At 50.4% G+C, this 14,249-nt stretch overlaps 5 protein-coding genes across 5 annotated transcripts; 4 read left to right on the top strand and 1 right to left on the bottom strand.

Moving 5' to 3' along the window:
• Positions 1–1,735: 1,735 nt before the first annotated feature.
• Positions 1,736–5,452, top strand: ASPVEDRAFT_141266 (putative cellular morphogenesis protein (Rax2); the record flags this gene model as incomplete). Its single annotated transcript, XM_040807732.1, has 2 exons — positions 1,736–5,174; positions 5,217–5,452. The coding sequence occupies 2 exons, from the start codon at positions 1,736–1,738 to the stop codon at positions 5,450–5,452; spliced, it is 3,675 nt and encodes a 1,224-aa protein (XP_040672811.1).
• Positions 5,453–5,940: 488 nt separating this feature from the next.
• ASPVEDRAFT_46425 (uncharacterized protein) lies at positions 5,941–6,962 on the top strand. Its single transcript, XM_040813546.1, has 4 exons — positions 5,941–6,323; positions 6,485–6,513; positions 6,601–6,813; positions 6,881–6,962. Exons 1-2 carry the CDS (start codon positions 6,011–6,013, stop codon positions 6,487–6,489), a joined length of 318 nt encoding a protein of 105 aa, XP_040672810.1. The 5' UTR covers positions 5,941–6,010; the 3' UTR covers positions 6,490–6,513; positions 6,601–6,813; positions 6,881–6,962.
• ASPVEDRAFT_141344 (uncharacterized protein) lies at positions 6,853–8,976 on the top strand (the record flags this gene model as incomplete). The annotated part of the gene is made up of 3 exons (XM_040807739.1): positions 6,853–7,445; positions 7,501–8,117; positions 8,171–8,976. Coding segments are annotated over 3 exons (2,016 nt in total), but the record flags the coding sequence as incomplete, so codon positions are not given.
• Positions 8,977–10,358: 1,382 nt separating this feature from the next.
• On the top strand, positions 10,359–12,156 carry ASPVEDRAFT_33295 (flavin-containing monooxygenase; the record flags this gene model as incomplete). The annotated part of the gene is made up of 4 exons (XM_040810712.1): positions 10,359–10,526; positions 10,603–10,981; positions 11,037–11,602; positions 11,662–12,156. The coding sequence occupies 4 exons, from the start codon at positions 10,359–10,361 to the stop codon at positions 12,154–12,156; spliced, it is 1,608 nt and encodes a 535-aa protein (XP_040672808.1).
• On the bottom strand, positions 11,974–14,119 carry ASPVEDRAFT_354456 (uncharacterized protein). The gene is made up of 5 exons (XM_040810998.1): positions 13,483–14,119; positions 13,309–13,415; positions 13,058–13,214; positions 12,735–12,967; positions 11,974–12,650 (listed from the first exon to the last, which is right to left on the bottom strand). The coding sequence occupies exons 1-5, from the start codon at positions 13,778–13,780 to the stop codon at positions 12,300–12,302; spliced, it is 1,146 nt and encodes a 381-aa protein (XP_040672807.1). The 5' UTR covers positions 13,781–14,119; the 3' UTR covers positions 11,974–12,299.
• Positions 14,120–14,249: the final 130 nt, after the last annotated feature.

Below are 14,249 nucleotides of genomic sequence, written 5' to 3'. Positions count from 1 at the left end.
TTGTGGAAGCATATTTCCATCTTGGAACTAGTCTTCTGGTTGGAAGTTTGTTCCTATACAAATCGGCCCACCCCTCGGGCGTAGGGTGACCGCAAATTCTTGCGCTTATACGGAGTATACTTTCGCCACAAGTCCAGTCTGTTGATGGCCCAGAGGAGACTTGTGGATGGCTTCTTACGAATAGTTGCCAGACATCCTCGACCGGGACGGCTTATCTTTATCACCGTGGACGTGGCCCAACGGCTTGAATGGCTTTGAGTTACCGTGAAAATTCAAGGATATCATGTAGGAAGCTGGGGAGCAGACTTGGTTGGGTCTGTTTCGGTGGCCGGGCTGGGAGTCAGTTGATCATCATGAGGATGGCAATCCTCCTCACAGCGGGGGCCATTTTTGTAGACACTTACTACCTATACGGTCGGTGGAATAAGTTCTGCGCTGACCTCATTGACCTTGCCGACCTAGAAGCAGCACTGGGTTAGCGATCCTACGATCGTGATCTCCCACGCGATGTCGCCTCCATGGTTCTTCGGGAAACCCGATATTAGTTACCGACGAGAGCGATATCCATATCGATAGCAGGTGGAGTGTCCGCCGAGATTGCATCGAGAATCGGGGCTGAGCGTTCGCTGATTGGCGTGGTCTGCATATTTGAAACAGCCGTATGTTTAAACTTCTGCCGCAGTCCGCACAATGGACACCGTACGGTGTAAGGAGCCGGCATATCTGGCTGCTCTGGGGAGTTGCGAGGTTAGGAAGCGAGGAGTCGAGGATCTGCGAATGTAAACAGCGTGGCGAAGGCTGCGTATTATACAGTGCATGCTGCATAAGCATTGATGAAATATTGATGAAATAACCATTCTATCTCCACCGCGGAGCTCGTGAGGTGGAATGTGCAAGTTCAATTCCAAAAATAGGCAACCGGACTGGCCAGCCTATTCGAGGGGCACGAATTTTGGGCATGACCCTTCATATTTCACGCAATCCCAAGCGTTTCACGACATCTCTGTCCGCACTGGGTGGCCAACCAGCCTGCCATCCCTTGGGTTACCCTGAGCGATGCAACCGCTGTTGTGTGAATCGGAGAGTTCACGACTCATGAGGGCAAGTATGCATAAAAATAAGTACGTATCTACATATAGATACAGCCGGAGAATCCAAGTCTCAGTGTGGAACATCATGCCAACTCCACTGTGACGCGCAAAGGCCGGACCAGACCAGTGAGAGAGAGCAAGAGAGAGTGTGATTGGCAGTGGCTGGATCGGGCGGAGTCAAGTTCTTCCGTGCCGCCGGCCGTCCCAGGGAACCTGCTCAGGTTCTCCCGTCCCGCGTTCCTGAGAGAGACAGACAGAGAGCAGGCTCAGGCTTCCAACAAACAAGGCCCTTGCCATGTCACTCGTTTGGCCCATCCAACTCCCTCCAGTCATTCGTTCTTTTCCTGGCCATTCTTAATTCTTACGTCGAGACTTTACCGTCTTTTTGTTCTCACACTCTCTTTTCTCGCGTTTTTACTGGTTTTTCTTTTTCCACATTCTTTACTCCGTCACTCCTTTTTCTCGTGTTCTCCCCTACGATACATCAACTCTCACCCACGACTCGATTGCGAATTCGCCCGGCTGGACTTAGCCTTTTAATACCGCCTCATGCCTATCTGAATGCCGTGGGAGATTTTATTTTCGCTCGAAACCCCTTTATAAAAGGATTGTGACACTCCGAGTTGTCGTCGCGATCCTGAACAATGAGGTTCCCCTCACTGTTTGGGCCTGCGACGGCTGGCTCGTCGACAATTACTCGACTTTGGCTCTTGGGCCAATTGTCTTGTGCTTCTGCGCTGACGTTCCATCCTATCGCTAAACCTGACCTGGATCTCTCACGCCTCGGCCAGGTTGCTCTTGCAGGAGACTTTGATGCATTAACATTCTACTCGTACGAAGAACAATCAAAAATACCCTCCGGTGACGATGACTCCCAATCTATCCTCGCCCCTCTTCCGAACGGAATCCTTACTAGCCTGTCAACCACCGACGCCGATATCAACGCAATGTGCGCCTTCACCAAACAGGATGAAAACCATGCTGGGATCTATATCGGTGGCAACTTCACGAGTCTTGGTGATGACAAGGTTCGGGGAGTTGCGTTCTATGATCCCAACTCAAACAAGGTGACGGCCATGCCAGGCCTTTCGGGCTCAGTGTCGGCCCTACTCTGCGACCAGGACACCAATACTGTCTACGTTGGCGGCGAGTTTAAGCAAGGTAATATATCAAATGCGGCGGCTTGGACTGTGGGTGAAGGCTGGAAACACCTATCATTTGGTGGGCTCAACGGACCGGTCAGCTCGATTGTTAAAAACGACGATGGTAATATTGTGTTCGGCGGTTCTTTTGATGGTATCGGCAACTCGACCTCTAAGAAAATTGAACAAGTTATAAACCTTTCGAATGCAACAATCTCATCCAGTACGACTTCCACCAGAAGCGGCTTCACCGACCCTCAGAACATCATTTGCCAGACTGGCGGTGACGGGGGTGCGGGTGAAACATGGTTATTGGCGGACAATGCCCTGGGTTACTGGCGCGCGGATATGCGCTACAACTTCAATCCCACCAAGTTGCGTGTGTATAACACACACTTTGAAGGAAGAGGCACAAAGTCCTTCTTGTTCAGAAGGCTACCCGACAACGGAATTATGAACATGACCTATACCGACCCAGATACCGGCGACAAAGTCAGTTGCGACCAATACTGCTCACTATCGGATGACTCGAAGGAGGAGTATCGTGAGTTTCATTTTGTTAACCCTGTTGGTATGTCTGGGTTCATGTTCGAAGTTCGCGACTATTATGGCGCTGGTGCGGGTTTGAATGGCATCGAAATCTTCACGCGAGATGTCTACACCTACGCCATCAATGACTTCAACGAACCCCTCTGTACAGATGATAGTGATTCGTCTAAAGCTATACAATCGGGATCGTGGACTGTGACGGAAGCTGACGATAGCCCTTCTGACTACCTCACGGCACACGTATCCGACTCAGACGCAGCCGGTACATCGATCGTTTTTGAGCCGAATGTCCAACGTTCTGGAAAATACTCTATCCTCGTTTATACGCCTGGTTGTACGCAGGATGGGTCTTGTGGTTCTCGGGGAATTGTCAATGTTACGGCCACCGTGGATGCTGAATCTGACGAGCCTGTTGAGGCCCACCTGTACCAGACTAACAACTATGAAAAGTACGATACTATCTACACTGGCCATGTTGACACTAGTGATGAATCATTCCGCCCACGAGTGACATTGACTCCTATTCCCGGCCAAGGAGATATCACGGTGGTAGCCTCACGGGTCAAGTTTGAGCTCCATTCACCTGAAAGTTCAAATGGGACTAGTGAGACAAGTGAGACAAGTGACGATGAATTGAATGGCTTATTCGAATATGACCCAGCTTCGAATAAGCCAAGCACAAATTTGATAGACTCTTCGATCAATAGTGCGGGCAAACAGCTAGATTCGAGCGCTTCAATCAACAGCCTAGTGAGCCATGCAGGTGTATTGTACGCCGCCGGGAACTTTTCGAAATCTGATATCAACAACGTTTTCTCGCTCGAACGAGACGCCAATGCTACCGCAATGCCTGAAGGAGGGTTGAACTCGGAGGTCACTACAATGTCGGTGCTTGATGACAAGTTGTATGTTGGCGGAAACTTTACTGGGACGTCTGACGATGCAAACGACAAACTCAATTATATTGCCTCATACTCTTTCGACTCCAAATCCTGGTCCGCTCTTGGAGGAGGAGTCAACGGGCCTGTCAAACGAGTCCTCGCGCTTCCACTGAACATCTCTACTGACGTCAACGAGACAATTGTTGCTGTCAGTGGTGAATTTGACCAATTGCTTGCCTTTGACGAACATCCCGCAGTAACGGTCTCTGGCTTCGCTGCATGGGTTCCATCGCGCAACAACTGGCTTCATAACCTCAATGTTACCCAGACACAATTTTCAGGTCAACTCTCGGCATTTGCCAAGTTTAACGGCACAACGATTCTTGGTGGAACTCTCATCTCAGGAGGAATGGCTGCTGGTGGAGCCGTATCGCTACTTGAAGATGATGAACTTCGGCTTGATCCCTTATTGACCAGCGCGCAGTCAATGGGTGAAATCATTACTGGAATATATGACACGAGCTCTGATCGCAACCTGACCATCCTCGGAGGCCACTTCAACGCGACGACCAATGGCTCTACAGTACGTAACCTAGCCATCTTGGATGGTAGCAAGGGCTCTATCACTGGCCTAGGGGATGGAATTGATAGTAACTCGACCTTCTTGTCTTTCGCCGTTTCAAGTGACATCCTGTACGCTGGCGGAATGGTTACTGGAAACGTCAGTGGTACTCCATTAAATGGGTTGGTCCTATATGACCTCGAGAATGGGACCATCGCACAATACCAGCCTCCCAATCTTTATGGCGACAATGTTTCTGTGAGTGCGTTTGCTGCTCGTCCTGACTCGGAAGAGATGTATGTCGGTGGGCAGTTCTCGGCCGCTGGATCTCTCCCGTGTCCCGGTGTCTGTTACTTCGACACCGAGGCACAACAATGGAATAGACCAGGAGCTGAGCTTTATGGGAACATCCTGGCCCTTGAGTGGGTCAGCAAAAATACTTTAATCGCTGTCGGTAGCCTGACCGTTGCAGGTACTGAGACTGCAGTCGCAACCTATTCCGCCAAAGAAGAAAAATGGAGTGCTTTTGAAGGAGCTTCAAAATCGGCCATTCCAGGCAACGTGACGGCCTTTAGCCCGGCGAGCGCGGACATCTCAACGTTTTGGCTTGCCGGACAATCGGAAGATGGGTCTAATTTTGTCGTCAATTACGACGGTTCCGCCTTCCAAGCGCCTCAAAAAATATTTGGCGATGGAACCGTGATCCGTGGACTTGAGGTTCTTCCTCTAGCCAACGACCATTACCACACTGATTTACTCAACAAGGACCTGGCTCTTTTGGTTACCGGTGAAATTGCCGTTCCAGACTTTGGTACCGCGTCGGCTGCTCTGTTCAATGGCACCGCGTTGACTCCATTTATTCTCACCTCTACAACTGATGGCCAACCTGGCCGCATGTCGCGCATGTTTTACGAAAACAGCAATCCGTATGCTAGAAAAAGTGAGTATCGTTGTATATCATACTAGTGATGGGTGCTAACATTTGCAATAGGCTCACATCGGTCAAACGGAATCGTCGTTTTGGTAGCCTTCTGCTGTGCGCTTGGCTGTGTTTTCCTGATTGTCATCGCTGGTGTTATTTTCAATAAGATCCAGCGTCGCCGCCAGGGCTATATGGCAGCCCCTCAAGCGCCTGGAACGGATCGACCAACATCGATGCGTCGGCTCCCCCCCGAGTACCTATTCAATTCCCTGAAGCAGCCGAACCCCGGGGCACCGACTGTATGATCCGGATCATGACATCTAGACGACACCTTTCTTTTTATCTATCAAGATACAGTTGGCATTTACTTGACCTCTAATTCTTCGTGGTATCTCAGAAACGGCGTTCCTGGGACAAACCGTCTTATACCCTTACTCTAATTCTGCACCTATTACGCTTGCACTGCGTTTCTTTTATTTTCTAATCCCCCCGTGTTGACATGTCCGGAGGATTACTGGATTTATATTTTTTTGCGCCATTTGTGATTATGCCGAACTCTGTATTATACCTACTCTGACTTCGAGTGGACGAAGCATTGTTAGTAGCTAGTGGATATGTACATACATGGCATGCGCTAAACCGTGAGCTATCTTCCAACACTAGCTGGTGTGTTGACATGTAAACGCGGAGTAAACCCGATGAACGGGCGGAATTGCGACAGGAGTGGGGACAGACCTGATCTGCTGGTAAGAACAGTAGAGCGTCCAAAACAAGCCGCAAAGCCCCGTGGACCCTCGTAGCGGATGCGTCCAACATGGAACCTGGAATGCTCGAGTTAAATGACTATTGGAGTCGCTTAGGTCATGCCATGGAAGCGCAGATTGGAGCATCGCCACACCCACGCCCTCCAGCTCCGCTCCCCGCTTCTCCTGGTCCTTCCAGTTTCCACCGCCGAGCCTCCGCAAATCTCACGCCAAATTCGCGGAGACCAACTTGACTCTCACGTCAACTCCCCCGGATTAGATAGCCGTTCTATCTGTCCATTGCCTGCCTCGCCTTCTTCTTTCCCCCAGTTTAGTTTTGTTAATTGCAGGATATTCCAGGGCAAGCCTGATCCTCACATGGTTTCGCTCAACCGCAGACGTTACCGTACGGTATGCGATCCCGCACAGGCTGGTACGTGTACCCCCGGTTCTTTCTGTCCCATTCTGCCCTTGGATTCAGGAGCTGCACACTTAGTGCAGCTATTGGCGATGCTTTTAGATGGATATACATGGGAAAGGAATTGCAGGCTGACCGTTGTTGGGATGCGTGATTGCATCCTCTTGTCTGGACAGTTTGACGTGTCGCACCCGGAAATTGAAATGTGAGTCCGCCTCTCTTATTTATTTCTATACTCTGTACATTACGATAGAAGGCGAATGAAACTAATTATACCTTTGCGATGGTCTAGGCGACGAACAAAAACCCGTGTGTTCTCAGTGCCAGAAGGGAGGAAGGGAGTGTCGCCCGAGCGAAGGGGTTGTCTTCCGCCATCAGCAAAATGCCTCCATGAACAAGAATATCGTAGAAGGGTCATCGGACGGACGTGGAAGCCTGAGAGGGTTCTACTCGTATAAGAACACGTTTGATAAGGATAGTGTTTGGTTGGATATTCCGAAGCATGGTATGGCTGTCGGCGTAATACTCTCCGAGAGGACATAGAGCTGACGTGGAGTTTTCGGTCGATTTAGTGATTTTTGTCGACAACTCTGATCCGTACGCTCAAGATTTGGAGGCCGCCCTGACGGAGTCCGAGGCCGCGATTCTAGCTGCGAATTCACAAAGCGTGGGCTGGGATGGGCCGCCACAGTTATCCTCCGGGGAGCGAAGCGAGAACCAGGGCCTCGAAACACTTTCAACCCTTGCGACGCACGATCACCTGCCGTACCCTGCACTGGTAGTTGACCAGAAACCTGTTTCATCTGCCGAAAGTGTCACCCCAACCCCGTTCAGTACTATCCCGACTTCGATGCCGGCACCTCATCACCCAAACCAGATACCGAGGTCGATATCTGCCCAGATTTCCCCACCCGTTTCGATCAACTCCGATAATGGCAATAATACCAACATTCATTTCTTGCTGAACCCGTCGCAATCCATTTCACCACCTATTGATCCAACCATTCAGCGCACCCCAGATTCGAGAGGATCCCCGCTGGCGCTTAGATCCACCGAAAACAACATTGATGGGCCCGTAGAGACGGATTATGAGATAACGTTTCTCTTGAGGCATTTTTCGGAGGTTCCTGGCCCCTGGTAAGCTACCATGGCAAAACGATATGTCGCGATACAACAACTGACGAGATCTTAGGATGGACCTGTACGACTTTGGGACGTATTTTGCGTCACAGGTACCCGTAAAAGCGCTTCGTAATCCGTTGCTGAAGTTTTCCGCTTGCGCACAGGCTGCGAAGCAGCTAGGGCACGTCAATGTAGCAAGATCTGTTGGTGTTCGCCTCAGCCGAGCTTTCCCAGGAGTGCAGAAGGATTCAAAGAACATTGACTGGTGTTGGAGAGGGGCCAAGTATTATGAAAAGGCCATCCAGCTTTTGATGAAGGAGCTGCAACCCGGCCCTGGGAACCCTGATATGCTCGGACCGACCCAGGGGAATAAAATGAACGAGGATACTGATGACCAGCGCGCGAGAAGCTACACCGAATATAGGCTCTCCCATGGGGTCCGCTCTGATGAAATTCTTGCCGCCACTGCTATTCTGTCAGTATATGAATTGCTCGATGCCACCGGCCCGGCATGGAACCGTCATTTGAGTGGTGTCAAATCGCTGTTAGATTTGGCTGAGGTTGGGATGCGCCCACTTCAGCGTCCACCGCCGGGAGACCTCTCCTTGCAGCCAAAGCGGCCGAGTCTTTCGAAAGCTAGAAAGGCAACTTTCTGGAACTTTGCTCGGCAAGATTATTTAGCAGCTTGTAGGCCCATTGACTTGTCCACCTGTGTATAACCTGCTGACATTATTTGCTAGTTATAAATGGGAGTCGCACCAGATTGCATACCGAGGATTTAGCTTTGTGGACGGAAGCAGGGCTTCAGATCGATAGCCTAGGGTTTGTTTGCGCCAGTACTGCGAATGCGGGTAGGCGCCCGGGAGAGGAAGTCATGAAGGAGGACACCATATCAAATGCGTTGGTCTGGATTATTTCGAAGATCATCAATTTCATAAACCCGAGCAACAATGCGCAAGTCAACTCTTCTGGTGCCGTCAATGCGAGCCCCTTGGGTCTCCCTCAACAGGTTTCGTTGGAACGATGGTACCGTCTTGAAGCCGAGCTTGATATGTGGTACAAAGGCCTTCCAGAGACATTCCATCCTTGTGCTCGTATTGGTCTTCCTGAGCCTGCGAATCAGAGCGATGGCTTTACCGATGATGCGTCATCGTTGTCTGAGATATGGTATAGCATACCAATGTGCTCGTCCGCCATGCAGCACTACCATATGGGTCGTATATTGCTCCATATCCACAAGCCTCCCCAGCCTAGCGGTACAACGAATCCGATAACCAACAGATACAACACGACCGACATCCAGTCTCACAGCCGTGAGATCGTAGGCATCGCCATGGGCTGCCCCGCAGGCTCCGTCCGAATCAATTCACTCCAACCACTGTTTGTCAGTGGCCAATGTCTGACTGATCCTAGTGAGCGAAGGATGGTTCTGCGCCTACTACAAGACATTGAAGTAGACCTGGGCTGGGCAACCGAGTACCGCGTCAAGCAACTGCTTAGGGAGTGGGGTTGGGACGAAAACACCAAGGTCGCGGGTGTTTCTTGATATGTCTCACAGCCTGCCACCGGTTTTCTGTCTATCCAAGGCATTTACTAGCTGAATATGGGCTCTCCGCTATGCTTCACATGCCAACATTCTGGACTCGGGACTCTGGGTCTTGCAAGCTGCAACGCTTGTGCACCCGCATGCAGCGCCGAGCAGCTAACGCGTCAGGTCACTCGGAGGGGCAACCCAGCTCTTCGTTTGGGAGGCCGCGGACCTGCGCCTGCGGAATCAACAAGCTAACAGCATCCCCAACCCTCGGGCCTTTCACTTATACTGGGTGCTTACGCCGCGTCTACATCCACACGTGCGATGAACTTTTCGGGGTCACCCGTTGATTAGCACTTAATCTTTGTTCCCATGATACCACGATTTCTGTTGCTCTCTTCACCGTTTTCCATCCTGTGGGGCTGCTTCCTTTGACAGTTTTAGGGGGGCTTTTCTTGCATTAGCGTGGCGCTCCGGTAAATATTAATTTGAGGCATTTCGGGACATGAATACCGGCTCTCTACCAGAGGACTTCGGTAGTAATATATAGAGTATATAGTAATTAATGTATATTGCTGAACTTTCAGCCTTTGGCGCCGAGTGATCAGCAGTAATTGGGGGCTGGGAGGCAAAGAAGTGTGTCCGCGTTGCTTCTCGCTTCCGCTTCCCATCACGGAGTGTTCGTGTTAGCGTCTTGAGTCATGACAGCTGCAAGCCTCGATCAACAGTTCCCAGCTCACTGCAAATCCCTTCTTGAATTGTGTACCCCGAATTCCGGTTCAGAAGCTTGCACTTGCCTGTTCCTCTGATCCTTGGACCGACAGTGATCACCATTCACCAGCACTGTTGAATTTGATCCACCTTTCACCCGCAGCTGTCAAGCTGTTCATCTGTCAGTGTCAAACACAAGGCAACCGATTCCGATAGGATGATCAAGCTGTTTCTTGTTTCCTCCTGCTGTTTCAGGACTGGTCACGGTCCCTGCGCTTTTCTTGGCCATTCCAACTGACCAACCTGGTTCGTGGCTCGAATTGACGCCATCACTAGCTCCGGTATAGGCACCAACGGTCCAAAGCCATGCAAAATAGGCCGGCCACTGACTCGGCGAATTCTCGACTGCCAGACCCTTTTTATCAGAGCCTGTGCATTCACCTATCTGGCGGCCTTCGCCGGAGCAGGTTGCACGGGCCAAAATGATTACCTAGGTATCGAGCCACTCAAAAAGTAGAAGTACACCGTGAATCGTGGTGGCCGCCTTAGGCCCAAGCGTCCTTTCTTCGAAATTAGACAACACAGGCTGGGGGTCTTCTTGTCCTTTGGATCCCAAATTGTTAAACCTCAACCGCACCGCCTCGCCTCGCAACTAGTTATCGGAAAATAATAGCATACTCGCGACAATGCTAATCGACACCGACGTCCTTGTTATGGGCGCTGGCCTGTCTGGGGTAGGATTTGCGATTCGACTCCAGCAAAAGTATCCCCGGGCTACGTTTGAGATTTACGAAAAGGCTGAGGCACTGGGAGGGACGTGGTGGGCAAATACGTATCCTGGATGCGCTTGTGATGTACGCTCTGTTTTCTTCATTTTCCCTATTGGGAGACCGAACCGGACTGGTATTAACGTCATGGAATGTGTTCTAGGTTCCGTCGCATCTCTATTCTTACTCTTTCGCTCTGAATCCAGAATGGAGCGAGCAGTTTGCGCCTCAGGCTGAGATTGATGCTTACTGTCGCGCCGTAGCGGAGAAGTACGATATACCTCGGCACATTACCTTTCGCTCGACTATTCAAAGTGCGACATTTGACGAAGAATCGGGCACCTGGGCTGTGAAGATCCTTGACCAGCACTCTGGCCAGGTGTATGAAAGACGTGCGAGAGTCCTAATTTCGGCGGTGGGTATACTTTCGGAGCCCAATGATTGCCATATTCCCGGTGCGGCTGATTACCAGGGGAAGCTATTCCATAGTGCCCGCTGGGACCAATCTTTTGACTGGGCTGGAAAGGATGTGGTGGTAGTTGGTGAGCTCGGTATCACTTAAAATTGCAACGAGTAATGTTGTTGACACGCATACAGGCAATGGCTGTAGCGCAACACAATTCGTGCCCATCTTGAGCGACGGTGAAAAGAGCGCCAAAAATGTCGTTCAATTCATCCGCCAACCTCACTGGCTAGAGGAACGACCAAATCCTAAATACCCTCCAGCTGTTAAATGGGTTTTCCGCAATGTGCCGTTCGCGATGCGCTTTTTCCGAAGCATTCTCTTCCTCTACCTCGAGAGCTACTTCACTACCTTTAAGCGCGTCGCTGGGAAGAAGACTCGTGAGCAGAGAATGAAGACCCAAACGGCGTACCTCAAGAGAACAGCGCCAGAGAAGTACCATGATATTTTGATACCGAAGACGGAGCTTGGCTGCAAGCGCCGAGTTATGGACACGGATTATCTCGCCTGCTTGCACAGGGAAAACATGAAGCTTGTCCATGCAGACCCAATTGAATCGATCACGGCCACAGGTGTGCGAACAAACTCAGGCCGAGAGATCCATGCGGATGCTATAGTTCTTGCGACAGGATTCAAAGCCAACCAGCTTCTTTTCCCGATTGAAATTCGAGGCGAAAATGGAGTCAGCATAACCGAGCACGTACGTAATTTCCCATGCCCTTACGCCCATTGTTATCATATCTAACATCCAACACGTAGTGGGAAAACAGCTACTCCCATGCGCCGCAAGCGTACTATGGTACATGTGTCTCCGAATTCCCTAATTTCTTCGTTCTCGTTGGCCCCAACACAGTAACCGGACATACATCCGCCATCTTCACAACGGAGTGTCAAATCGACTTTACTCTCAAGCTCCTTAATCCCATCCTCAGCCCCCTCCACAGACCTCCTCTATCCCTTTTGTCAAGGTTGTTCTGGAACCCATTCTCTTCCTCGCACCCTGCCCCGACCACCGTTGCCGTGACGCCCGAGGCAGAAGAAAAGGATAGCAAGTGGATTGATGAAGCAAGTAAAGGGTTTGTCTGGAAGAGCGGGTGCGCGAGCTGGTATTTACACCCCACGGGGCGGAATATGACGCTTTACCCTGCTAGTCAGATAAGCTTTTGGTTGCGAGGAGTATTTGAGCCCGTGGCGAGGAACTTTGTTTACAGAACGAGTCCGAAGGCGGCAGTGGAGAATGGGAAGACGAAATAGGGCATATGTAGTTATCTTTGCTTTTTGAAGCTCTGAGAAAACTAACATTTTCATACCTAGCTATCACATCAAAGAAGGATATATAACAAAACCCTAACTGCCTTCCCCAATTGGTTCTATCTCCCGAATGGTTTCGCATTCAATCAATCACCATCACTCCAAATAACCGTAGCCCCTCTCTCATGCGAAATCCTCGCAAGCTCAATGATCCTAAGCACATCCCTGACCTGCTCAGGCCTAACTTCCAACCCCTTCCTGCCGCATATCGCATCCGCCACATTTTCATATAGCCCGATCCACCGACCTGTAACCGTCGGATATAAACCCGTGTACTTCCCCGTCTCGGTATCATAAGACTGAACAGTAGGATCGAATTCCTTATATGTCGTTAACACGCCGCGCAATTCCTCAGGCTCCTCGCCGAACCCGAGATCTGTGGGGTTTGCGCCTCGTGCGATCTGTTCTTCTTGCGGACATGTACTGCGTTGTTGCCACTATTTTCCAGTCAATTGTTAGCCAGGGACCAAGGTAATTAGCAAATTACTGTGATTTTCTCAATTGCTCAAATGCAAACACACCTTAACAAACGATCCTTCGCTCCCACGAACAAAAAGTTTAAGTTGTTGAGCTAGCAGTGTCGTGATGGCGCTCTTCACGGTGACAAGAAGGTTCTTCTGGTCTCCATCATACTGCAGGATGATGGTAAATGAATCTTCGATTTCGCTCTCAATGCCACGCTGGTTGCGGTAGAAGGCGGTTATGGATGTCGGGCGGCCGAAGAGCGTGTATGCTTGGTCGAGGCTGTGGGAGCCTTAGCAATAGCAAGAGTTAGCGAGTGATTGTGCCTAGTGAGAGGACATAGACGGGGTAATTGGGTTGGGTAAATGGGATTCTCGCCTACCAAGACCAAATGAGTGACCCTGTCCCGCAACATATTTTGTCTCGGTCATGTATTTAATCCAGAAGGGGGACTCGAAGTCGTAGTGGATTTCTGCTTCTGCGATCCTACCCAGAGCATTTTGGGATATGAGTTTTCGGAGAGTTTGGAAGTCGCCGTCCTGGAAGGATGGGTAGTTATAAGGTCAGTAATGTGACCAATCCATGATGCATCATGATATTGAGCGTGAGATAGGGAGGAGATAGGAAGCTTACCCATCTGCGGTTTTGGAAACAAGTCAGGACCAGGCCCTTTTCTTTCGCTAGGTGGATAACTTTATCTGCTTCGGCAGTTGACCGCGCGAATGGCTTGTCGACAATGACTGTTTGTAGTTTCCTTCCTGTTAGTTGCTCGCTCTGCGGTACAACTTTCCGTTAGGGCTCAGTCACCGTGCTTCCCCGCCAACAACGACTTCTCGGCGAATAGCGCGTGGGTATCGATGTGCGTAGCTACGACGACAAGTGCCGTATTGGGGTCTGCGAAGAACTCGCCTGGTGTACGGTAGTGTTGAATACCGGGTAAGTCGACAGTGCAGTGGGAGCCTGGGACGGCGGACGAGACGTTCGCAGGAGCCTCTGCCCTCTGTAGAACTGCTACAATATTGTACTCTGGGATGGTGGCTATGAAAGGGATATGGAAGTTTTTTGCAGAATTGCCGTAGCCGATGATTCCTACATTGATGACCATGTTTGAATTGACAGGATAAGCGAGTAGGTAAAGCCTCTGAGTGACCTGGGTGCCTGTAAAAAAGAGTGGTCTTCAAGAAATATATGATGCTCCTTATTTTGATATGAACTGCGGGGTGAATGTTCCTTAGCCTAATGGTGACAGGTTTGGGTATCTGTGTGGCAGCGGCGGTTAATTTGACGGTTTGAAATGCATTAAAATTGGGTGCGCTAAGTTGATCACGATGCATTCTCCTCCAAGCATTGCGTCAGTGGTGTTTCCTTCAGCCTAATTCCCAATGGTCCTAGGGAGTCCGGGCCTTGGGCGTCGGGGATATCTTAGTAAACCGGGCGTAACCCTTTGGAGTCTTGACTTCACGCTGAGGATTTTGAGGATTTAGGTTGTCGGCGAACTGCTTAGCTTACTCCGCAAAGCAGGGTAGTTAGATGCTGCTCTTGAACCTCAGATCTGCTGGGATCCTCCCTATCCT

The sequence above is a fragment of the Aspergillus versicolor genome (assembly GCF_001890125.1).
Source record: "Aspergillus versicolor CBS 583.65 unplaced genomic scaffold ASPVEscaffold_12, whole genome shotgun sequence".
Taxonomy (NCBI): domain Eukaryota; kingdom Fungi; phylum Ascomycota; class Eurotiomycetes; order Eurotiales; family Aspergillaceae; genus Aspergillus; species Aspergillus versicolor.
The sequence above is the reverse complement of the archived record's forward strand: the minus strand, read 5'-3'. Positions and strand labels throughout refer to the sequence as shown.